Source organism: Triturus cristatus, chromosome 3_1 (assembly GCF_964204655.1).
Source record: "Triturus cristatus chromosome 3_1, aTriCri1.1, whole genome shotgun sequence".
Taxonomy (NCBI): domain Eukaryota; kingdom Metazoa; phylum Chordata; class Amphibia; order Caudata; family Salamandridae; genus Triturus; species Triturus cristatus.
In genome coordinates, this window is record NC_140583.1 from 427,287,582 (window position 1) to 427,313,363 (window position 25,782).

At 44.1% G+C, this 25,782-nt stretch overlaps 1 protein-coding gene across 1 annotated transcript in view; it reads right to left on the reverse strand.

Moving 5' to 3' along the window:
- FBN1 (fibrillin 1) overlaps positions 1 to 25,782 on the reverse strand; it is a 722,489-nt gene that overhangs the window by 318,768 nt on the left and 377,939 nt on the right. Inside the window, exons 8-9 of the mRNA XM_085644212.1 lie at positions 20,085 to 20,210; positions 15,240 to 15,398 (exon numbers count right to left, since the gene is read on the reverse strand). Coding sequence (XP_085500338.1) covers positions 15,240 to 15,398; positions 20,085 to 20,210 — 285 coding nt within the window. The remainder of the gene's footprint in view (positions 1 to 15,239; positions 15,399 to 20,084; positions 20,211 to 25,782) is intronic.

Below are 25,782 nucleotides of genomic sequence, written 5' to 3' on the forward strand. Positions count from 1 at the left end.
GTGAGCTCATGCCCACTGCAAGACTCCCTCACTGCCTCTCTGGCTTCAGCACTATAACCGGAGGCGCATACCAGATGGAGACACCAGAGGACTAATGCCATTGTCTGTGAGAGCATGCCCACCACTAGACTCTCTTACCACCACTCAGGCTTCAGCACTGTAACCGGAGGCGCATACCAGATGGAAGAATCAGAGGACTGAAACCATTTTCTGTCTTCAAGGGTCAACACTGATAACAATGATGGGCAATCTCTTTCAGGTAAGGAAAAGTATGAGGAGAAAATGCAGCTATAACTGGGCATATGATGGTTGCAAAAAGAACAGTTGATAGACGGAATGCAGAACAATGTCATACATTCACCCAAGTGCAGAGATCTGGGCCTAAATCCATCGTTTTTTCGCTCCCCATGCCATTCCAGTTTGAACTCAGCCATATGCAAATTAGTTTTGACCCTGCCCCCAATGGGAACAGTCCAGTCCGAAACGCCAGTCCAGATCCTCCCTGGACTGGAAACAAGCATCTTAGGAGCGGTTTCGGAGCTTCACCCTTCATCAGCCAGGATAGCTTGACTCCAGTGGCATGGAGAGCACGGGACCCACTCGGGGTGACAAATACAAAAAGAACAGTTGGTGGACAGAATAGAAGCATGAGGCTGTATTGCTCATATTAGCCTACATTTCTTGCATGCAGTGCTGCATTTGCTCATAAGTGGCTGTTTTTCCCATGTGAGGCTCTACCTTGGGACATGATGCTGGGCATATGAGGGTTTACTGCTCATTTGAGGATGTATACTAGCATATGAGTTAGTACTTGGACATAGAAGAATTTGCTGTGTCATGTGGCTATGCTTGTGAACCTGAGGCTATAATGAGCATGCACTTCTGTAATTGAGTATGCATGGGTGTACGTGGACTTTTGAGATTCTCAACTCTCTGTGGAAGAAGTGTAAAGTCTTTCTGAGGTGTGCGTATACCTCAGAGTGACTGTCTGTGGGTTGTGTCACTGTTTCTGTGTCTTGGTATCTACATTCCAGTGCCATCTTGAACTTTTTACAGTATTCCTGCTCCGATGTTATTGTTAGAGGGTCCTTGTCTTTGAGTCTTTGTTCATTGCCATTGTTAGGACAATTAAACTTTTTGCACTATCGTCCTCTTTTTGTTGATCTAATGCTGCTGTTTTTTGACTTGCACTGGCACTCTGCTAACCCGGCCTCTGTGCTCTGACCTCTAAAAGAAATTTGAAACTGGCTATACTCCCGATTGGCATATTTAACTTACCTATAAGTCTCTAGTATATGGTAGACAATCTCCCCGGGACCTCTAAATTAGATCTCACTGGTGGACTAGAGCACACTTTGTGCCACCACTATAGTAATATTGCAAAACATTACTGCGGGTCTGACACCAGTTACCTGGCTGTGCAAGTTTAAACTGCAATTTTCGTACAGCTGAAATAACCCCTTTTGAATGGCCTAACCCCTCCTTTTAAATATTACTGTGTCATCCCTAAGTAAGCTTTAATGCCCAATAAGGCATGGTGGGATCTCTGGGCTAATATCGATTCCAACAATATCGAGGGACATAAATATTGTGTCAGAAATATTGTTTCCCTAAAATATTGAAATAAGATATATCGTTTTACACTAATATCATTTAGAAACATAACACAAATATCGGTTTTTAATACATATAGAGTTTAAGTTTAAGTAGCAATTATTACTATACACAAATATATATACTTATATAAACATACACACATAAAAATATATGTTTGTATATGTATATATACATATATAATATAACACATACATTTATATAAACATATATAACACTAAAAATAGTTTTTACATTACATGATTTTTTTTATTTACTACACTAAAAAGCATATATAAATATATATTTATATGTGAATACATTTAAAAAAACAAATCAAATACAAAATATTAAATACATTACAAAAATTAATTATGTGAATAATAACTGAAAACAAAATTATACAAAAAACACACACATAAATATATAAAACTAAACAAATAAACACATAATAAATAATATGATATATTTAAACAGCATTAAAAAATATTAAAATCTGGGAATAATACATATACTGTTCACACTCCAGTCTGTGCAACAGTAGGGAAAAGGTTGGACACCAGAGGGGTAACATTTACTATTCCCACTCCACTCTGTGCAACAGTAAAGAAAGCGTTGGACTTCAAAGGGGTACAATTTAATATTCTCACTCAAGTCTGTGCAACAGTAGGGCAAGCGTTGGACTCCACAGGGGTGAAATGTACTATTCCCATTCCAGTCTGTGCAACAGTAGGGAAAGTATTAGACTCCAGAGGGGTAACATTGACTATTACCACTCCAGTCTGTACAATAGAAGAGAACGCGTTGGACTCTGGAGGGGTAAAATGTATTATTGCCACTCCAGTCTATACACTAGTAGGGAAAGTGTTGGACGTTAGAGGGGTAAATTTACTCTTTGTACTCCAGTCTATGCAACAGTAGGGATAGTACTTCACTTCAAACTCATAACATATATTAAACATAACTGTACTGATTTAATAAAAACTATAAAACTCTTAATATAAACCTTATTAATTAACCAGAGAAAATTATATTAAAACAATTAAACAATTAACAATTATTAACCAATTTAAGAATCAATTATCAATTAAAACAAATTGGCGATTATTTATTGCTTACAACTTACCAAATTATACCCTCACAAAGCTAGCAGCCCACACTCAAAATAATACAAAAATAAATGCAACACAATTAACATAATTAATAACTAATTAATGTTGTATTGATAAAATATGTAATCATTAATTCACTGGTTCCAGAAATATTATTTAATTATGCAATTAATTATTATTTATACATTTATTTATTAATTAATAATTATCTTCCACACTTTACCCCATTAACCCAACAATCCGCACCCAACCTATAACTTAAAAAATATAATTATTACATTGACATAATTAATAATCAATTAAGTAAATAATTAATTAATAATGATTTGTTAATAAATTATACTTAACTTCCCGCCCTGTACCCCTACAAACCAAGCAACCTTCACCTAACAAAGAACTTCAAACATATCATTATTACACATTTATATCATTAATAATCAATTAAATAATTATTAATAAACTAATAAATATTTGTAAAATTAATTATACTTAATTAACTTCCCGTCCTGTACCCCTACAAGCCTCACAATTCACTATGACACTCTAAATTACTATTAGCAATAAAATAAAAAATTATAAATCACTTCAAATTAATAACTGTATTTAAAAATATTATCGACAATTATACAAACAATATTTAACATATAAAATTAATAAAAGAACTAAAGCTCAATGATAATTTAAAAAAACTATATTTTTTACAACTATACTATTGAAAACAATATTCACAACACAGATATTCTTAAAAACTATCTTACTTACCTTAAAGGAAATCGATATTCTTATCAACGATATTTCTGCATCACAAAATTATATCACAATATTTTTTTCTGACGTTTCTGTATCTCGATATTTAAAACTAGATTTTTTTGTCCGCACACTTGTAGGGTGCATGCTATTTAAAAGTAAGACATGTAAAAGATAAATGTAAAACATTTCCTCACAGTGACAAAGCCTGCTTTACTGTAGCAGGGTTAGCCGTTCCATTGGAAAGAATTGGGAGTTAATATTCAAATTAAATAATGTGATATCTGCCTTGGAACCAGCTACAAAGTTTATTCTTGGACTTTTTAAACTATTTGTTACAAATTCAATTCACTAGTAAAGTTGGATTTGTACTAATTATTTTAGAAAATGTTTTAAATGTATTTTGTTTGCCTGCCTAAATGCAGGCCCTTGTGGACTTGGGTACAGAACCTCAAAGAACCTGCTTCGGCTCTCACCCCCTTATTCTCCCTGTTTTTCACACATTCTTCTCACTGTGTGACTTTTTGTTCCACTTCTTTTGCTCTTTAGCCATTTCGCTAGATTTTTCGGTGTCTTTTGTGCCATTTCTCTTGATCTTTTTGTGTTTTTGTGCCATCTCTTTTGATCTTTCTGGGTTTTTCATTCTCTTTCTCTTGCCCTTTCTGTGTAATTTGTGCCATTTCTCTCACTCCTTTTGCCATTTGTCTCGCTTTTTGTGCCATTTCTATTGCTCTTCTTTGCGATCTACCTCACTCTTTTTCTGACATCTTTACCATCTGTGACCTCTGCACTGTGTCTCTCTATCCCTATAAGACCTGTCTAGCCATGTCCCTTCCTCCGCCCCTTTACGGCCCTGTCTGCGCCCTCTCTCTCCTCCCCTGTTTCTTACCTGATCCTGGCGCCTCTCCTTTCTGCTCTTCTGCTGACCGTGCTCCTCCTGAGCCCCACCCACCACCTCCTGAGCTCCTTCCCTCTCCCAGGACCTACTTAATAGTGTTTGCAGCGCTGAAGCGCAGGGTACACAAACAGCAGGCATCCAAAGCCATGCCCGTCTGCTTTCATCCATGCCCTGCATCAGAAACTCTTACCCACCACTACCCCACCGCTTTCCTTCATGCTCTGAACTCCGGACATCACACTACTCTCCAATGGTGCACCACACAGCTTTTACTGCTCCTTCTGCCACTTTACCTGCACCACAGCTCCCGTAACTCCACCAATAACATACACACGAAATCCAACACAACTCCCACTCAAACACCTACCAACAAATACACTCAGACCCCCCCATCCACCAATATCATGTATGCTCCTTAACACTCACTTGCTTAGCAGGCACGCCGTAGAGATCTGGGACCTGCTGGATGATGACTCCCCAGACCTCCTCTTCCTCACAAGAACATGGCTGACCACAGCATCAACACCCGACATCACTGCCGTCATCCTCGCCAGATATAAAATCACCAGACAAGAGCTCCTACACAGACTTGGAGGAGGAATTGCCACTATTTATAGGGACTGCAACTTAACGTAACTCACCACCTCCACAGGAGTTGGAATGAATTAAATCGAACACCGCAACATTAAAATACAAATCACAGCAAATCTACTTTGAACAGAACCCTGGTCTATTGGCACTCAGGCTGGCGAGCGAACTTTGCTAGCAACATTAAAGACTTCATCACTGCACTAGTCCTCAACTCCAATTCATTCATCCTTGTAGGAGACCTCAATTCCCATCTAGAAGGCTGGACAGACCTCAACTTAATCACACTCCTTGACAGCCTCGGAAACCCAGGACTAACAATGCATCACGGATCCCACCCACGCCACCAGATATATCCTAGATCCCGTCTTCACATACTTCAACAGCATCCCAATCAACACACCCAGGCCAGTCACCTGGAGCAACCTCATCACAGTCAGTTTCATCCTTCAATGCCGAAGAACCCCCACAGTGGGTTAAGTACACCGACACTGAAACCAACTAGCAGAGGCAGATTGGATGTAAGCCCTCAACAGAACAAGCTGAACTCACAGGCCACCTAGCATGCAACATCAAAAACTCCAACAAATAGAACACCAACTGTGCCGCCACCTAGGCCCCCTACAAACAAAGCTACACAGCAAATACTGGAACACAAGCCAGCTGGTACACTGAAGACCTCATAGTGACCAAGTGGCACTGCAAACAACTGGCACGGAAATGGAGAATCAGTCATCGGCATGTGGAAAAGGATGCTTCCAAAGCCGCCCTGAGAAGGTACTACAAGCTAATTGGATTTTACCACACCCACAGCAGCCACCAGCAGCAGCAGCACAAATCAAGATCAGTGATACAACCTCTCAGACTTTTGCATTAAGATCATATCCATATACAGCAACTTCACCCCACAACCAAACTCTCTGACATTCACCAGAAGTCTCCCAGTGACAAACAAAGACAACATGATAACCAGATAGAACACCATCAGCATAGTGGAAACCACAGCGATAATAAAGACCAGACATTTCAGGGCCCGACTGACCCCTGCCTTTATCGACAAAGGAGCGATTCCCATCAGTGAAGCCCTCGCCCCCATCCTTAACGTCAACACAGCCATCTTTCCAGAAACATAAAGTCCTCAATACAATTCTAAAGAAGCCCTTGGCCAATCTTACAATCCACATCAACTAATAATCCACTTTTTCACATTGTTGTTCAGCGGTGGGCAGCAGAACCTGTGTTTTAGCAGTACCACTAAGCTATTAAGTTGGAAATTAAAATCCCTAAATTGAACAGAAAAAACAAATTGATTTTTGACTTTTATTGTCATCAGGTCTTTGACTGGGTCATTTTTGATTTTTCAAAATTATTTTAGTTTCACATTTTTGCAACTTTTAAAAGTCTAAGGGAACGTGTAGTTGGTTCCGGTTCCTGGACAACTCTCTCAGTGGTTGACATGATGAGAAAGGTAATTGAAATTCGTCCAGAATGCCAAAAAGGAGGATTATGAAAAGGCCCTCAAGGAATGGGAGGAATCCCACCAAGCACAGATCTCCTCTGAGGAAGATACAGTGGATGCAACAAGAGAGGATAAAGGCGCAGGGGACCACCAGTCCGAAAATGGATTATCTGGTGTACCATCCGGGGAGGGAAGTGGGCTCTGCTAGCACAAGACCTTCTGAACTTGCCATACCCCAGTTGGAGCTCGGTGACAGGCAATCAGCAAGGGAGCAGCAGGCCACACTGGCAGCCATAGCACTGGAGGAAAATAAACTTTTATTGGAAGTAAAGAGCCTGGCCTTGGTGGAGAAAAAGGCCAGCTTAGAACTCCTGAGGTCCGATAAAAATAGTGGTAGCAATAGGGAGGTGTCTACAGGGTGGGCTACACACCTCTCGCTTGCAATGGTATTGTGCCTAGCTTTGTGGTGGGGGACAACATTGACAAATGGTGAGCCTTCTATGCAAGAGCTTTAAGAATGAACAGAGTGGGTCAACAACACTGGAGAGCCTTACTGTGGGATTCAGCAGCAACACTGGTAAGGGATAAACTCCTGATTCTAGAACTTGGGGTAGCTGAATCCTACACTCACATGAAGGATACCCTTATGCAGAATTTTGGTCTCACACCTGAAGAATACTGGAAACCTGAACAAGATTCAGTATATACACAAAAAAGGCACACAACAGTCCTGGGTTGACTTTCTTGAATAATGGCACTAAAGGGCTGTGAAATGCAATACAGTCACTACTTTGATGGGTCATATAATCTGATCATGAAGGAGGACATTTTGAGTAATCATCATTCAGAGTTACACCAACATGTGGAACATTCCAAGTTGTCTGACCACAGGCAGCCAATACGTGGGTGTACACTAGGGTGTCTAAAAAGTCCGAGCTGTGTGATCCCAAGAAAGGTATTCAGCTCCCTTCAGGGGAAAGAGGGGAGCAACAAGAATAAAAAGGAGTTCTCACGAGATACCTGAAAGTCTACCTAACAGGGGGAGTCCTGTGCCATTTCCAAACTCAAGTGGATAGGGTACAGTGTAAAGAAACCTTATGACCCTGATAAGGCTGGGGTGTGCCTGGACTGCCACAAGCCAGACTCAGTCTGTTTAAAAAAAAAACACTGATGGGCAGTTCCAAGGGCTTGCAAGTATAGGAACTGAGGGTGGAAGTTTGCCCACGGTAAACCAAGGGTTGGACTGAAGCCACCGTAGTCAATGTGTGTGAGGTGGATGTTGAAGCCCTGGCCACTTTACCTCCCAGCATGTTGAAGTACAGGCAATTGACAATCATCAGCGGGAACACAAAGAGGCTCTAAGAGATACAGGAGCCAGAATGACCACAGTAAGGAACCAGCTGGTTTACCCGAAGCAGATTATCCCAGATTCTCTCCATAGGGCCGTCTATGTTGACAATGAGGTGAAATTTCATCCCTGGTCACTTTTGAGCAGGGGTGGGGGTAGTGACCTTAAAACCATAGCTGTGAGCCCTGGCATACCCATGGAGTGTCTGTTGGTTGATCTAGCAACCTTTGCTTGAATTAAGGTGGAAAAGGAGATTCTTGCAGACATTTTAGGTATTCCTGAGTGGGTGGGTGTGGCCATAAGGTCCCAAACAGCCCGTCAGGGAAGTCAAGAGAGCCTGCAGTCTGGAACAATTGCCCAGGTCCTCACAACCAAGAAGAAGGTGGAGGGGCATTAGAAACCAGCCTCAAACCTTCCCACAGCCGAGAAGGAATCTGGTCATAAGGGGGATGATCTGGAGCCTAAAGGGGAAGAAGAGTCTATCCTGAGAGACCCTCTGAGCTGCATGGCACAGTAAGACCATTAAGGGAGGAATTTTGTCAAAAGCAGAGTGGGTGCCCAACCCTTGAAGGCCTTTGAAACCAGGCTGAAGTCCAGGAGCGGGTAATACCGGTTGAACCCACAGGATCACCTGGGAAGAGGTATGTTATGCAAGACTAGGGACCCAAACCTGGAGCAACAAGGAGATTGGTGGTCCCCCAGCAGTCCAGGGAATTCCTCTTAAACTTAACTGGATGGGCGTTTGGGACAGACCAAAACCTAGGGCAGGTTGGTCAACCACATTTACTGGCCCCAGATGTTTGAGAAGGTGAAGGAGTTCTATTGATCCTGCACCACATGTGCAGCCAGTGGCAACAAAGGAGGGCAGACCAGGACTCCCATGATCTGACTACCTGTGGTGGAAACGTCTTTTGAGAGGGTCGGGATTGGCATTGTTTGGCTCCTTTATCCTAAAATAGCCTTAGGGAACATGTTCATGTTGGTGGTAGTTGACTATGTCACTAGGTATCCTGAATCCATCTCTGTGAAGATCATGACTGCGCTTGTGGTGGCTAGGACCCTGTCTGGTATCTTCGTCAGAGCTGTGATTTCAGATAGTGGGTCTTGAAGGCTATGTGGGATGACTCATAAGTTCATCACCCCTTATCACCCCCAAAACAATGGCTTATGGAGAGATTCATCAAGACCCTAATCTTGTATTATTATACAATTGTCTGAGAAACTCTGTGGGAAATAGGATTTCCTACTCCCATGACTTTTATTTACCTATAGGGAAGTACCACAAAGGGGAGGGGAAGTTATCATGTGCACAGGGACCCTATCAGAGGTCACTTAAGTCTTGCCCAAAAGGGGTAGGAGAAACCTCTCAAACACTGGTATGACCAAAAAACAATGTTGGTGGAGTATCAGCCAGGTCAGAATGTATGGGTTGTGGAGCCTTCTAGGGCAAATAGGCTGGGCCCTATACAGTACTTGACAAGATTGGGAGGTCACCTACATGGTGAAACTTGCTCACCCCCCACAAAGGGAGCCATGTTAACAATTTAAAGCCCCACTTTGACAGGGAGGATATGCTCAAGCTCATGGTCACTAATGGAGCATAGTGAACCCCTTCCAGACCTCATGTATCGCAACACCAATAATTATTCAGTGGAGGGAGTAGTTATTTTCCCTTAACTGGAAGTGCAGAAGCAAAGAGAAGATCATCAATTATAGGGGCCGTGTGCTGCACTGTTCTCACTGACACATGGACTGACCCAGTGATGTGTTCATGGCATTGACTCTGGTGACAGCTTACCTGTCTAAAACAAAATCTACAGGCTTTCAGACAAACTAAGGGCCAGCATCAAGGATGACATTTCCAAAAGGTTGTCCCTAGGACCCATTGAGCCCTCTGATAGTCTATGGGCCAAGGAGTGTCAGAGGGCCTTTGACACCCTTAAGTAGGCACCGCATACAGCACCTGTACTCAAGTCACCTGATTTTAGCTAAGAGCTTGTGGTCCATACAGATGCTTCAGAACATGGGATTGGGACAGTGCTATCACAGCTAAATGATGAGTCAGGATCAACCAGTTGCCTTTATCAGCAGGCGACTACTCTCCAGAGTGCTACATTAGAGTGCAACAGAGAGGAAAGTCGCTGCTGTGGTTTGTTTACTGAAGAATCTGAGCTCTTCCTTGTTTGAGACTCACTTCAGGGTTTAAACTAATAACAGCCTCTCAGATGGCTTATGCAAATAAGAGGGGAGTACCCCAAACATTTGAGGTTGTCTCAAATACAGGGTACGGACTTTACAGAGGAGCATAGACTGGGGACTAACCATGCCAATCCAGATGGCCTTTCCAGGTTGTTATGCTCTTTTTGCATGATCACCCCAATTTGATCGGACTTATGCCACTGTTTTTTGTTACTCTGTGCACTGGGACTTGGCTAAATAGTCCCCAGTTCATGTTCTCTGACTCCTAAAAACATGTTGAAATTGGCTGTACTCCTTATTGACATATTTAACGTGCATATGTCCCCAGTATATGGTACAAAGGGTTATAAGTTAAATGTAATTGCACAACTTTCTCAGACATTGTGTCACCACTAGAGAGACAGTGCAAAACATGGCTGCAGGCCTACCATAAGTTACCTGGCTGTGCAGGTTTAAGCTGCAAATTCAACCTGTCAAAAATAACCCCTTTTGACAGGCCTAACCCCGCCTTTTAAATACTAATTAGTCACCCCTAAGAAAATCTTAATGTCCAATAGGGCAGGGTGCATGGACATGTAAAAGTTAAATGTAAAATGTCCTTACAGTGACAAAGTCCCAAAAGCTATTTTTACTGTAGCTGAATAGCTCCGTGATGAGATTTGACGTTGTTCCCAGAGCTGACACGCAGACCTGGGGTGTGGGTAGGTGTTATGTTCCTTTGACAGTATGACATTCTGAACAGTACTCAGGAACTTAATTATCTTCTAAGAGACCTACTTTGTTACAGACAAATATAGCTAACATATGGGCCTGCCCCTTTTTCTTTCCTCTAACTAGCCGGCCACCATTTCCAGTGGGAGTAGAGTTGCCCCCAGAGCTGGTTAAGAGTAATCACAGAGGACAAGTAGCTCATTTCCCTGGTCATGCCTTGAGGGTGGGCACATGAGCTCTACACAAGGAAAGAAAGGTTCTGCCATCTGTTTTTGGGTAGAGAAGAGTACTTGTTTGTAGCAGGGCACATGAGATCTTCTGCAAAAGTAGGTAGAATTATCCCTGGGAGCTTTTTCCCTGTTGGTCAGAGAGGGGTGAAGAATCATCCCTTCTCACAGACTAGTGCTAGATCTGGCACCTCTGAGCACCCTCTTCAGAACATTACTGGGTCTGTGGAAAGACAGAAGAAGGGCTGAAACTACTGTTAAGACCTGTGAGGAAAATCCTAAGGGCTGTACCTGCTCCCACGTGTACCCAGGACAAAATAGTGGACTCCAAGAGTCAGTTGGCTGATCTCCTTTTAAGCTACAGTGACACAAAAGATTGAAGAAGCCCACTTTCCTGAAAGAGCCCAGCTGACCAGTTTCCACTGTACATGCCTTGGACTCTCCTAGTGGCTTCTACTGGAGTGAGTCATGACCCCAAAGTGCTCCTCCTGAGATTGTGGGACTGTTGGCTGTGTCAAAGTGTACTCCTCATAACATCGTGGGAAAACTTGAGTCTTTTAAACGTTTTACAAATATTTTGGCTGAAGAACCATCAATGGACAAGGACCAATGTGCCAGCTGATCTTCCGAGGGTGATCACCAATGGCTTTGACATCGCCGTAGCCCTCACTACATTCTTCACTCAAAAGAGGAATTCATAGAAGCCGAGGCCAGTTCGACTCCATCCCGCAGCACCCTTGACACACCTTCGACGAGGTTCGAAGACCTCTGGGACAAAAATACTTCAAAGTCTCCTGATCAGCTTCTCAGTGCTGGATTCCATTGACCCTGAACCCCTTATCTCATTGCCAGCCCACTCTTTTATCAGCCTGAAGACTGCAAGGCTGAGGATGTAATTTTTTCCCTGGGACAAACCTTGTACTTGTATCCGTCGCACACAGCATCGCAGTCAGCCTGAAAACCTATCCCTGTCCTTGTCAAGCACAACCAGATGACTGTAGTTGGAACTTAATGCAGTTTGGAGCTTGTTTTAATCTACAAATGTAAAGATTCAGACTTTTGGTTGCTCATCTTGGATTTTTGTGGTTCTGGTGTCATTTTGTTCATTAAAATACCCTCTAGTTGCATAAATTGGAGTGTTTTTTTAATATTGTGTTGGTCATTTTAAATGCTGTAGGCTTTTTTTAAGTTAAGGCTGCCTGCTCCGTGTGATAGCAACCAGGGTTTGATCTCAGGTTAAAATGACTGAAACTGTTATTGGACCTATCACGAATAGTGGCATTGTTACTTGTGGTGGACTACCATCCACCCAAATTAATAGTTCACTTTCTCACACCAATGACGTGCCCTTGCCTCAATATATGTGTCTCAGTGCCACTGTAATGTTAAAATCTCCAGTGTCATTGTTCTAGTCTTCTTCTCTCAACAGCCTTATTCCAGTATTCATGTCCCAGTGCCATTGGTTCAAAGGTTTTCTCTATGTCCTTTTCTCTGGGCCCATCTCCTGGTGTCACTGTCCCAGTGCCTGTGTTCCAATGTCAATCCATACATATACATGCCACTATGTCAGTGGCCCATGTGTCCATAGGCCAATCGGCCAAAAGTCTCTGTCTCGCTGTCCACGCTCCCAGAGTCCATCTCAATGTACAAATACCAGTGTATGTTTTAGTCAGTAGGTGCCCTTTTATTCTTGCCATAATCACTTTGAATGCTGACTCCATGTCAATCAATCAATCAATCAGGGGAATTCTAAGCGCATTACTCACCCGTGAGGGTCTCAAGGTGCCAGGGGTTGTGGGGATGTGGGGGTTGGGTAAGCAGCTCCGTTCAATTGAAGAGCCAGGTCTTGAGTGTCTTCCTGAAGATGTTCAGGGAGGGGGCGCGTCTGATGTTGATCGGGAGCTTGTTCCAGGTTTTGACCGCGATGTAGGAGAAATCTCTTCCCCCTGTTCTGGCTCTGCGGATCCGCGGGATTCTGATGAGGGCGAGGTCGGCGGATCGTAGGTTTTGATTGGGTGCGTGGAAGGAGATTCTCTTGTCTGATTCTCCAGGTCAGCATCCTTAAGTCTCTTTCCCATTGTCAGAATTCCTACGTGTGTTTATACGTGACTGCATCCCAGTGCCCCACTGCCACTGTCTCCATGTCTCTGATTACATGTATCCCTGTAGGTTTCTCTGTATTTATGTCCCCATAGTTATGTTTCAAATTGTTGCTAAAATGTGTTTGTTGTTACATCTGTAGAATAAAAGAGAAAATCAAAAACAGAAAACACATTTTCGCAGCAGTTCCCTTACTTTATCTCTCCATTGGCGTCAGCAACTTTGATGTCTGACCAGTTAAATCCAAACGCTCTAGGAAGGAGCCTGATGTGTATCATAAAGAGTTATGTCTGGTGTCCTTGTTCCAATGTTTTTGTACTAGCGTCCTTATTCCATTACCGGTCCGATATACCACTCACCTGAAGGTGTGCCCACAATCTGTCTGTTACTCAAAACTACCTCCGTTAGAAGGAAAAAATCTCTAAAATAATCAATATCTGGGAGTGTGCTTGAAGTGTGCAATTCCATTTTACTGTCGTGCGGAGTGTTCCTTCTTCAAATAATTTAGAAGGAAGATGAAAAATCTCATTGAGTCTTTCAATTCGAGTCTTCAAATGTATAGTACTGTATTTTATAGTGTTATGTAAATATTGCTTACCTATAGCCTCTATATCTATCTATTTTATTCATTCCTAACCTTCAATCATTGTAACTCATTGACATATTTTGTGAGATTTTTAATCTTCCATACTAGAGAGAATGTCTCATTCTCAGGCAGACCTTCTTTCATTTTCTGTAAGAGTACACGTTGCTTATGATCAGGAAACGGCCACTACAACGCGGCTGTTCCCACGCATAACCATAACCACGCATGCATTACAACGCATGTGTGGTTACCACAAATAGCCTTTACCAAGCATACCTTTACTACGAGATATGGAGTAAAGGCATGTGTGATAAAGGTTTAAAAAAGCGTGGGTTTAAAAAAGGGGGCTTGGGGGGCCTTCCCCCCCCAAAAAATAGAAAAAAACGCACCTGTTTCCGTCGTTTTCAGTTAAAGAAGAAAAAAGATGTGGAGGCAATCGATGTCGTTAGAGGAAACGGAAAGACACTTCCGCTTCCTCTTAACAACGTAAAACGCAAATCAGAAGCGCTTGGAGTGGAGAGGTAAGGGGGAATGAGGGGTTGGTGTCGCGCAGGGTTAAATTTTAAGGGTACATTTTTAGGGTTAATTTGTAGGGATCGGAGATATCCTTTAACATGAAAATGCCATTAACATGCATAGTTTAACAACGAAAATCGTTGTAAAAGTATGCGGGTTAAAGGCATTTTCGTGGTAAAGGAAATGCGTGGTGATGGCATTTGCGTTGTAACGCATGCGTGGTAAAGGCATGCGTTGCAACGGAATGTGTTGTAACGTCATACAACCCTTATGATCACACCAGAAGATTCTGTATTAGTTCCTGCCCTTAGTGGGAGCAAGATAGACTTCCAAAGACAGGTAGCACCTCCCATTGAGCCCTTCTGTATTTTTACTTAGAGTAATGTGACACCCAGGCATGGGCAAAGCTGGCAATTTACAAAGGGGTGCCCTAGAACACTCTGGCACATGCATCAAAAATGCCATTTGCAATTCCTTAAATTCTATCACAATTTGCGATTTTTGCATTTGGGATGATGCATCCCAAATGCAAAAATACCGTTCGCAAAGGGGCAGATTCTGAGAATCTGCCCGTTTGCGACCGGTTTTTCCTTTGATGCATGTGCCCCACTGTTCTCACCCACTCTGTCTCATTTCTGTTTATTTCTATATCTCAGCCTTTCTCCCTCTCTGCCTTCCTCAACCCTTGACTCTGTTTTCTCCACTCAGTGTCATTTTGTGGCAAGATAGGACACATTTGGACACAATTTGTGAGACATCATTTCTTAACATTTAACGTGGAATTAAATAATTGAATACTGTTTGCCACCAGGTTTGTGAGCGTGAGGTCAGCTGTTTGCTTGTGAGGGAAAGAGCCTACTGACACAAATGTTTCAATCTTTCAGTTGCAGCAACTGCAACAACCAATAAACTGCTGTAAACTAAAAGGCTTCGATTAGTAGTGGCAGAAAATATAATTTCTACTTGCAGCATACGTGTTTGCAGAACAGAAAATAAATCGCTGCTTTCTAAAAGTCTGCAGTCCATTCTGCACATCAGTCTGAGAATCAGTTTAAAAAGAATACATGTGCAGAGAGGCTCTGTAAATTGCTAAAGTGCTTTAAATGTAAGTTACGCATATAGGACATCTTAAGATAACGCTGTAAATAGCCTTACCGGTTCCTCGGATAGGGCACATTTCAGGAGCGCTGGTGGTTCCTGGTGACCAACACCGCCCACTGTCACAGCAGCACTGCACTTTGGGTAAGAGCTGTTGCCTTTGATCTGTACAGCGACCGCCCACTAAAGCATTGAAGCAATACCCTGGGCGTATGTCTAAATAAAAGAGGACATTAAGAATTACTTATCATATTTTAATCAAATTAAAAATATACGCATTTCTCTAGGATACGGTGGGTGCGACAACTGCTGCACAAGTACATTTTTACTTGCCCATTTCTCTTAATGACAAAAAAGTTAAAAGTGCACATGTGATCACCAAGATGCTATGAGGGGAAGTCACGATTAACCTTATTATGAATGTTGAACTTTGCATGACACCACATCTCACTCCAAATCTAATGCTGCTAAAACATACATTTGTGTTTCTCGTACTCTAGAATCGAGCGCTGATTTAGGAATGTGAAATAAAATGTTGATGTATTCAAGAACAGAAAGGGGTACCATTGTCTTGTAAGTAGTGTTAGTAATCTATATTTGTAGAACGGTGCCTGGAAGATGGAATGTCAACATTCCAGTGTAACTGTCTACCCTCTGATGACAAGCACCACTAGCCTTAGCTGTGGCCAAGACCGATGCACTTGACGATACCATGTTCACAAAATTATTCCATATCTGTGCGGTCTTTTAAAGTAATATCGATGTAATCAAACCCCACCAGGTCTCTGTAGATATGAATGGCCATACCCACAGCTGATAATCTAAAATAGAACTATCCTCGATTACTTGATGTGTCTTGGCGTTTTTCTATGTTTCAAAATTCACAAGTGTTCCTCAGGCCAACGTATGCACAAGTGAAATCAATGATGAAACACACCAAGTAATTTTGTGTCAGTGCATGATTTAGTGAGTTAGTGACAGCGCTCTTATATTTCTCATGAATGACAACCAGGAATGGGCAAAGCTGCAAACTTTGACTGCGAGGTCTCGTGAAGTGGGGAAATGTTGCACTGTATAAAGGTGGGTGAACATTACCGACCAACGTTATTCACGTTTCCTCGAGGTGAACTTTGCTTGTGTGTAATGGTGCCTTTGTAAATATCCCACATAATTTTGGTTCCAAGTTTTCATTCAAACATTCACTGCAATACAATAATAATACACTACAAAGTATCTAATGCAGCGAGAATATTTGAGCCAAATGCAAAAGAACACCACAAATAATCATGATAGGGTGTATATTTTGATCTGGTTCAGTCAACTGAACAGATGAAATTGATCTGTGATAAATATATGTCAGAATATTGGCAGCTTTAGTTGTGTAGGTTACAAAATGACTGTGATTTGAAGGATCCACAACCCTCATATGTTTGATTTTATTTGACTAATTCTCGTAATACATAGGAAAGCAGTGTACAAACACAATTGGTGACTTGCCCGCTATCAGCTGAGGTCCAGCTTTGACCTTACAACAGTGTTCTAAATTTTCGGTCATTTTTTATTTGTTTTCAAGGTAGAGTGGTCAGTCCATCTGGGATGATGAAGAAGCGAAATGGACCACAGTATCAAAGTTGTGTTTCCTGGATCAAAAGACATGGTTTCAACATAGACTATTACATTTACCAATATCTGATTGACCCACAGGTAATTTAGAGAGTCACGTCTAATGTCACTTCCGGACTAAATACAACCTGCTTGGAATGATCCTGACTTTTCATTGGTTCGGGCATATATTTTACTGAGGGACATTTCTAAAGGTTGTTCCTAAAGTTTTCTGGGGGAGCATGAAAAATCCCACACTCAAATATGTGTTCTGTTAAAAGTGTGGTCCTTTGAGATGCAATGCGTTGACACCAGCTAACGATGAACTGGTGGGTGCCAATGGAACTGGCAGCCCCAGTGTGGCATAGTGTTATCATTCTATCAGCTCTTCCTGACATAACCTCATCCCTAATATTTGTTTTAAAAGTCACATTTAAGATTGGATCCTTTTTTACTCATACTGCTCTCAATATAGCCTTCTAGCCCAGCCTGCAAAATATGCTCACCTTCTTAATTCATTTCACTGAATCCATTTAGCATTATCATCTTCCTGAAACAATGCCGTTTTTGGGATAGTCTCATAAGGTGCTTGCATGGCATCAGGAAGATCACCTGTCTATGAACTAATGAGTCCATCCTTTTTAGGTCTCGCTGAGCCCCAGCGCTTGCGCTGGCTCGAAGAGACATTTTGTATGTGGGCTTTTCAAAGTGCTGCTGGCTGGCCTAACGCTTGCGTTCACGCGATTGTGAACGCGCGCAGCCGGCCGCCAGCAGCACTTTGAAAACTCGTGCGTCATCGCGATTGCGATCACTTTCGCTTTCAGAGCGATCGCGATCACGATGACGCACGCGCACACACACCTCCCGCTTCTCCCCCTCCCCCACCACATATTGCGTCTCTGGCCGCTCGCGCGCGGCCAACGCTTGTTTTAAACGTTGCTTTCGGTCCCGGACCCTTGCTGTTTCCACCTTCTGACCACCATCTGACAGAAGCACAGCATTTCCAATGTAAATGCTAAGGTGCTGGACACCAGTTTGTTGTAATTTACCTGTCCGGCTTCTTTTCATTTGAATTTTTTTATTTACATTGTCTCCTTCCTTCCGCCCCTCGCAGTTTGTTTTCCTTGCACTGCCTCGTCTTACAGTCCCTTTAACCATTTTGGTACGGCAGTGATGGTGTTGCTCAGCCCCAACTAGCATGTTATTGTCAAGCCTCCAAATGTGCAGCACATACACGGCGTACAAAGAGATTAACGTGTTGCCTGGAGCACATTTCGGGAAGAACATTAAATGAAAGCCCAAACCCGCTTTATGGTACCGCAGATTGCTTTCACTCGTTTTATTTGTTTCCAGTGCTATTTTAGAGCTTTGTGCAAACTACACTCGTGGTTTTACTTTTCACTCACAGTACTACCAGTATTTTGCTGGTAATAACTTTGAGGGAATAGCGTATTTTTGTTTTTTAAACAGCATGCACAAAAACAGTATAATTTCAATTTGCACCAGTTATTTCCCATGTTTGTGTCAATGTAAAAATAGCCGCTGCACACCCAGCAACAGGGCAGTGTGCCTCAATGATGCACTACCCGCACCAGTAACGGAAATATGTCGACGACTGAAGGTAGTAGCTACAAGCTGTGCTCTAGTTCTGCTCTCCAAAAAATCAGCAAAGAAACAAGCAACTAAGGACATTTCATTGAAGAAACCATTGAGCAGGAAACAGAAGGAAATCTTACAGAAGGTTATGGAGCAGAAAAAGAAGCTTGAGGTATGTAAACACTTTTATTGTGCAAAGGCCATCAATTTCAGGATGATATCATTGGAGTGAAGCGATGGCTTACATTGAATGAAGAAGCAGCTCTGAGCACTGTACCTGTTGTGTACTTAAGGAAAGCAGCTGCATTACCTGTTCTGTGTGTCACTGAAGCGAGTTGCGGCTGCCTGTGCTTACCTGTTGTATGTCAGGTCCAGCTGGGAAAGCAGACACTACACTGACTTTGAGTATGAACCTCTCTTACAGGCACTTCTTTTATGAAACCCTAGAATAAACCGGCAGCAGGAAGGGGGCAAGGATTTTCTGTGCTACTGGGAAAATAGCATTTTGCCATTAGCCGGAACCCTGTTCGGTAAATAAGAGCCTATGTTCCTACATTTTCTGGTAATTTGTTGGTGGAGCCCTAACTTACTGCCTTACCTCAGCTATAGAAAGCGCTATTTCCGGGGCTTTAAGTGGGCCGGTTCTCTGTGGCTTCCAGCGCCTCGTCATGCACGAGCAGAGCCAGAGGTCTCTTCAAAGTGTAAACAGGCAACAGAGGCACTATAGGTAAGCATTTGGCAAAGCAAATCGTTGTGGTTTCTGTTTAAAAGTTTCCTCACGCTTTAGACAAAATTAACAGGTGCCTAAATCACTGCAAGGGAAAAGTTGTGAAAATTTTCACTGCTACCGTACGACGCACCATACCCTGAAAAGCGCTATTTTAATGTGTTTAGCCATCATTGGGTGTCACCAACAGGAGTGCCCTGAAGCTGACGCCTTATCTCACCACATAGAAATATTAAGGAGCTTCACTAATGCAAAATGTATAGCACAGAGTGCAACAGTGCAAGCTATATGCACAAATACAAAGACACACACCAGTGCAATCTAAATGTAATATGAACAGAGATTTAAAAAACTCTGAGAATGTTCACAGCAACGTTAATAGGCTTCTTAGTCCCTCCTTATTACCGCCTTGTCTTCATTTGTAACCTCCCATGAGGACTGTCCCTTTTACTTATGTTATTACATGGTATGTTGTATTTAGTCTGTAAGCTCTTTTTGCTTTGAGTTTCTCCTACTGCAGGCACGACATGCTTTCCTGCAACATTCATCGCGCCATGCGCGCTCTCACTTTACAAGCAGCCCAGCACAATGGCGGCTCCTTCTTTTAAATGCAATAGGTCTCACATTTACAAGGGTTTGAGCTACTGGCATTGTAAATGACAATGCCTTTTATTTATGTGTTAATTATCAAATTATATTAAAAAAAGCCATTGTCATTTACAATGCCAATATCTTAAACTCTCGTAAATGCGAGACCTATTGCATTGCAAATGCTTGTTGTCTTTATCAGCAATCCAACAAATGACAAACATCAGAAATGGTATGCTACCACACCTAAAGAGTGACTGGCACCAAACCCCAATGTATTTGTAAAGAACTGGTCAATATAGTTAAACTGTTAATCTAAATTAATAGTTACAGTGAATTCCATTACATTCAACGAGACATATATTATTTAGGAGAATGTTTTGACTTGCCAATGCATCTTGATCCGTCTGCCACAGTGTAGAAACCTAGGGGACACTTGCAAAAGTAGCTGCCGACCGTGTTGACACATTCACCTGCTTCACAAATTCCAGGGATGGTTTTGCATTCATCGATATCTGAAAAAAATGCCTTCAGTGAGCATGAGTGTTTCTTTAATGACAATTTAAAGAATGATGCGCATATGTGCAGTGCATACCATATTTATATATAAGGTCCGCAAAGCATATGCTCTGCGGTGGTCTTTAAAATAATCAACCGAATCATTCCATACCACATTTTTTATATTCTATTCTCCTGTGATGGTTCTGTTATCTGATAAACATAATGGAATCTGTATTACTATACCACACATAAGGCCTGCATGCTTATGAATGATTAATACCTAAAAATTGATACACTTGAATTAGACACTTCATGTTTACAAAACTGTCGTAAGTCTAGAATTAAGAGTGACTAACGTAGTTACATGTGTGTAACTCACAACCTCTTAAGTGGAGGATTTACAACACCAGTGGGAACATTAAAAATGCAAATGGAAGGTCCAGAAATAACGAATGCAGGCAGTGTGGGGAAGGTGGGGTGGAGGAAGAAAGGACACATGAAGGAAAATAACAGCAAGAGAAGAAATGATTTCTTTAGTTACTTTAGAAAGGTCTAAAATTCCTAAACTGGCACATTTTATGTGTATTGATGAAATGCACAACTCTAGGGCTTCGAAACAAGACACAGATGTCTTATTTAGTGAAACCAGTGCCTTATTTGTAAAATAATAAGTGCTGGGGCTAAAACATGTGTCTAGAAACTATCGTTAGAGCTGTTGAAGACCATGGTGACGAATACTATGGCTGAACAGTCATGATTCCCTCTCATTCATCTCTAATCCATCACTAGGTACTCGCCGTCACTCAAACTCACTCCTGCACATTCTTTCCTATCCCTTCTTTCTACTTTTGCCACTGTTATCCTGACTTTCTTCCAGCTTCTTGTTCTGGGTCAAAGTCTGATGAGGAAAAATGTGTGCTGTTGCCCAAAAATAAATGGGTCGTCTTGTTTCTTGTCTACCTGATATACTTTTGGCTCCGCGAACCGTTAAATCCTTGGGCATCCAGGTCTTCCACAACATGGACGATCTCTGCGAGGAAAACCTGGGGAGGGGGGCATTTGGTCTCTGAAGTCCTGTGTCTCATTTTGGTGCACTCTTAAGCTAACAACTATGGTACGCATTGCACTCTCTAAATTGTTCATCCTCCTGAGACTTCTTTACGTTTTTGTAAACCTCCCAGTGAAAATCCTGGTATCCTTTCAGAGGCTTGATGCACTCCTGCGGGAAGTGATTTGTGATGGTGGGTGCCAGAAAGTTGCATTAGCTATCCTCCGCTGCCCCCCACTTGAGGGCAGCCTGGGAGTACCAGACTTTGAATTGTATTCTCTCGCAGCTCAGCTGCAGCGGATTACAAAATGGCTGGATGGGGTGGGCTTACAGGAGCTCAGCCAGTTGGGTGCTGAGCCCAAGCAAGGATTCCTGCTGGCGAAGCTGTTGGCCTGACACTTCCGATTCCCCACGCGGTAATCCTTTTGTCCACTGCCCTGCTGACAATGTGGGCTGCTGCACACTGGTATGATGACCCCCTCTGCCCCTGAACTCCCGTTGGTGGGCCTCCATCAGGCGCTCCATTCTTTTCAGCTGGCCAACTAGACTCCTGGATGGAGGCAGGGTTTGTGACCCTGGGTGACTCCTTTTAGTTCTATTTCTTAATGCCCTTTGGAGACCTGGTGGAGTAAACATGCCTGCCAGTGGGATAATTTCTTACCTACGATTCCCTAGGGGACCTGTGAGGTGTTGCAAGAGCAGAACCTCCCACGCATGCAGTCGATCAGCTTCTCCTGATGCTGGGAACGGGCTCTCGCCTAGTCTTGTGGTTCTATAACGCTCTGAATGGACTGGTTAAGAAACCATTGGACATACTTTGGGCTCGCTGGGCCACTGACTTGGGCCTGGACATGACTGATGCTAAATGGAGGAGGGTGATTGCACATCCACAAAAAGTCTCCCGCAATACATCTCTTAAATGCATACATTTCAATTACACTCCCAGGACGTACCTTACTCCTCATAAGATACAGACTATCTATGGCGGGGAGCCTAAAGGATGGCTTCGCTGTGCGACACTGGATGCTGATTTTGTCCACAGGACTTGGAGTTGCTCTGGGCTCACTGGGTTCTAGGGAAAGGTAATCTTGTGTTTTAATAGGACTCTGTCTAGAACACTCCTAAATACACCTGCAGTTTGTTTATTGGGCCTCTTCCATAGGCTGGGCCCCAAGAAGATGGAGAATAAATTAGTGGATTTGGCCCTAGCCAAGCGATAAGTGACCATGGCTGGAAATCACCCAGGAGACCTAGTGTGGGAACACGGGTGACTGACGTCACACGCTGGGCACAGACTGCAGAAAGGGTACTACAGAGGGAGGAAGTAAGGGGTGTCAATCACAGACCTATTGAACCGTCCTGGAAGGAAGTGGTTGACAAATGTGAGTCCCCTGGGACTGCAGTTGACTCTGCGGAGGGGCAGACTGTGGGGCCAAGTCCTGGCTGCGAAAATGAGCTGAACCCTGATAGGACTGAGGGTGCGGGTCGTCGTGGTGCCCGTAGGTGAAATTGATTGGTCTTCCTTGCCCTCCTTCCACCTCCTCCTCCCCTCCTCCATAGATGATGTTCTTCATACATTCTGTGACAAGACCTGCCATGAGGCATGCATGGGCACGGTTATAGTTTGTTTTTTAAATGAGTATTATTGTTACCTTATTGCATCAAATCCTCCTGAAGGTGCGACAATAATCCCATCCCTTGTGGGTGTTCGCTTGCTCCTGCCTGCACAGCGTGGACTAAAAATGATAAACCCAGTTTACTGATTAAGTGTTTACATTGTACAGTATAGGGGGCATGGCTGCACATAGGACACGCTCCTAAGAGGCTGCCGGCCGACCCTGAAATATCCTGCATAATCCTGGCATAAATAAGCCTATCTGGCCCATTCCTTTATGGCGCACACCTCTGCCTTACCTCTGTACCTCGAATTCCTGCTGGATGGACCACGGACATCCCTGGTAGGGTGGTAGGTGGCACCTCGTGGCAGGCCTGGAGGGCTCTGTTGGGCGGCCCTAAGGGTTGGAAGAGCTGCGGGTCCTGGGGTTAGGGGTTCGATGCCAGGATTAGGGTGCCCCCTCTTGGCGTTAGGGGGGCTCCTCACTGATGGTGGAGGAGGCTGGCTGACCATCGGGGTGACTGCTGTGGGGGCAGGTGTGAGGCCTTGGCCTCCGCCGAAGGAGCACACCCCAGACTGGTGTGCAGCCTGCTGCAGACTGGGGAGGGCTGCTTGTTATTTTGTGACTGGTGCCTCATCTGTGCTGGACCGGGAGGACTTGGGGATGTGCCACCATTGGCCTGTCTGTACCTCCTATGTGGCCCCACTGAAACCCGTGGCACGCCATTGAAAGAGGGCGCACTGCGGCACGGATCGGCCAGGCAGACCTAGCTGGAATGGCAGCAGAGAGAGGACTGCAACACTGAGGACCTCAAAGAGTGACAGGGGGGCTGCTCTCCAGCTTTGTTCCCCCAGCTGGGGTCATGCTGACAGGTGCCTCATGGGGGAGTGGACTGCACCCAGAACGGCAGCTGTGAGGAATTGGGCCAAGCCCAGGGGGATTCCCATGCAGTTTGCAGCCAGCGGGGGTGAGCTGGGCTGCCGCAGGTCATTGCCTGGGTGTGGCACCATTTGAGTGGCCTCCAAGGTGGCTGCCCTGGTGAGGAACAACATGCGACTCCCTAGAGGTCCGCTGGGGACAAGAAGTAAGTGCATGGGACAGCACTGATGATCCCTGGGCCTGCCAGTAATTGAGATGGGACATGTGCTGCCAGGGATAGTGCTACCCCTGCCAGCACCATCAGGGTCTGGGTCTACACAATTGGGTGGGATCAACTATTATCAGTTGTATTACTTTACCCCCTGGGTTGAGTAGTAGGAGCCTCCCTGAGACTGCAGTTAGAAAGTCATAAAGGATGCGAGTGCACATTGCGACCCTGACCCCATAGTAGGCCTGGGCAGTGAACTCTGGTCCGTTTGTGGAGTTTGCAGAGTTTTCTGCACTCGCGGAGTGCAGAAAACTCTGCTTTGCGATGTGCAGCGGAGTTTTTTCCCCACTCGCGATCGCGAACGATAAGTTCGCGAGCGCGAGCTGCCGTGGCGGTAGAATTTCTACCCGAGCGGCAGGAGTACCAGCACTGCACTAGCACTGCACTGCACTCCGCCACTCGCTGAACTTCGCAGAACTTTTTGGTAACTTCGCAGAGTTCCGCGTAGCAAAACTCCGTGAACTATGCCCAGGCCAGCCCCAGAGCACAGGAAGGAATAAGCAGACAGGGGCCACTCGAGGGAACACCATGGAGTATTACACAACCCAAGCCCCCACCTTGCAGCGCACTACATGGTATACTCCTGGCTGGGGCAATCAAGACACTGACTAGATGGCAGGGGGACTCCTCTCCTATGCTGATGACACCCAACTGATCCTCTCCCTCACCAACGAACACACAGCTGCCGGAATCATCTTCCACAGCGGAATGAAGGCTGTTGCCAACTGTTGCCAACTGGATGAAAATAGCTGCCTCAAACTCAACTTGGACAAGACCGAAGTACTCATCTTAGGACACACCCCCTCAGCTTGGGATGACTCCTGGAGGCCTGCTGCATTAGGAATATTCCCACCCCCACAGACCACGCACGTAACCTTGGCATCATACTGGACTCCTCGCTCACAAAGAACCGCCAGATCAATGCCATATCCTCATTATGCTTCCACAAGCTCCACCTGCTTCGAAAGACACTCAGATGGATCCCAACTGAATATAGAAAGACAGCCACCCATGCTAGTGAGCAGACTTGACTACGGCAAAACACTCTTGGCCAGCACCACCCAGAAACTCCTCAGGAAACTACAGAACGTTCAAAACACAGCAGCCAGACTGGTCATCAACATCCCCCACCACAGCCACATCACCAAATACTTTTGAGAACGCCACTGGCTCCCAGTCAACAAAAAAATCTCCTTCAAGCTCCTTAAACATGCCTACAAAGCGCTGCATGATGCAGGACCAGCATATTTGAACCACTGCCTCTCAATCCACGTACTCGCCAGACACCTTCACTGTGCCTAGCCGGCACTGGCCACCGTCCCACAGATCCACAAGACCAGAGCCGGATCAGCAGGCCCCCCCCCCCACCTCAGCGCCATGAGACCCTCATCGGTGAGTAGCCACACTCTATAAACCCCTGATTAATTGCTTGATGTGGCTCTTCACTGGAAATTGGATGGTTTTCGATACATGGGTATTTGGGTTACACATACTGAGACCCAGAATCAATGTCAGAACATAGATAGGGTGCTGACAGGTTTGAAGAGCTCCATTGAGTTCTGGAATAGGCTTCCTCACTCTGTAATGGGCGGAGTGGCCGTGGCAAAAATGGTTTTGCACCACGCTGCCTGTACCTTGTGCAGAACTCTCAGTTCCTACTGAGGGATCGATTTTTCCACGGGCTGGATAGCCTGTTGGTGACTATCCTCTGAGCGGGTAAGTGCATGAGGGTGGCACTTGCAAAGCTAAAGAAGGACTTGGAGATGAGTGATTGG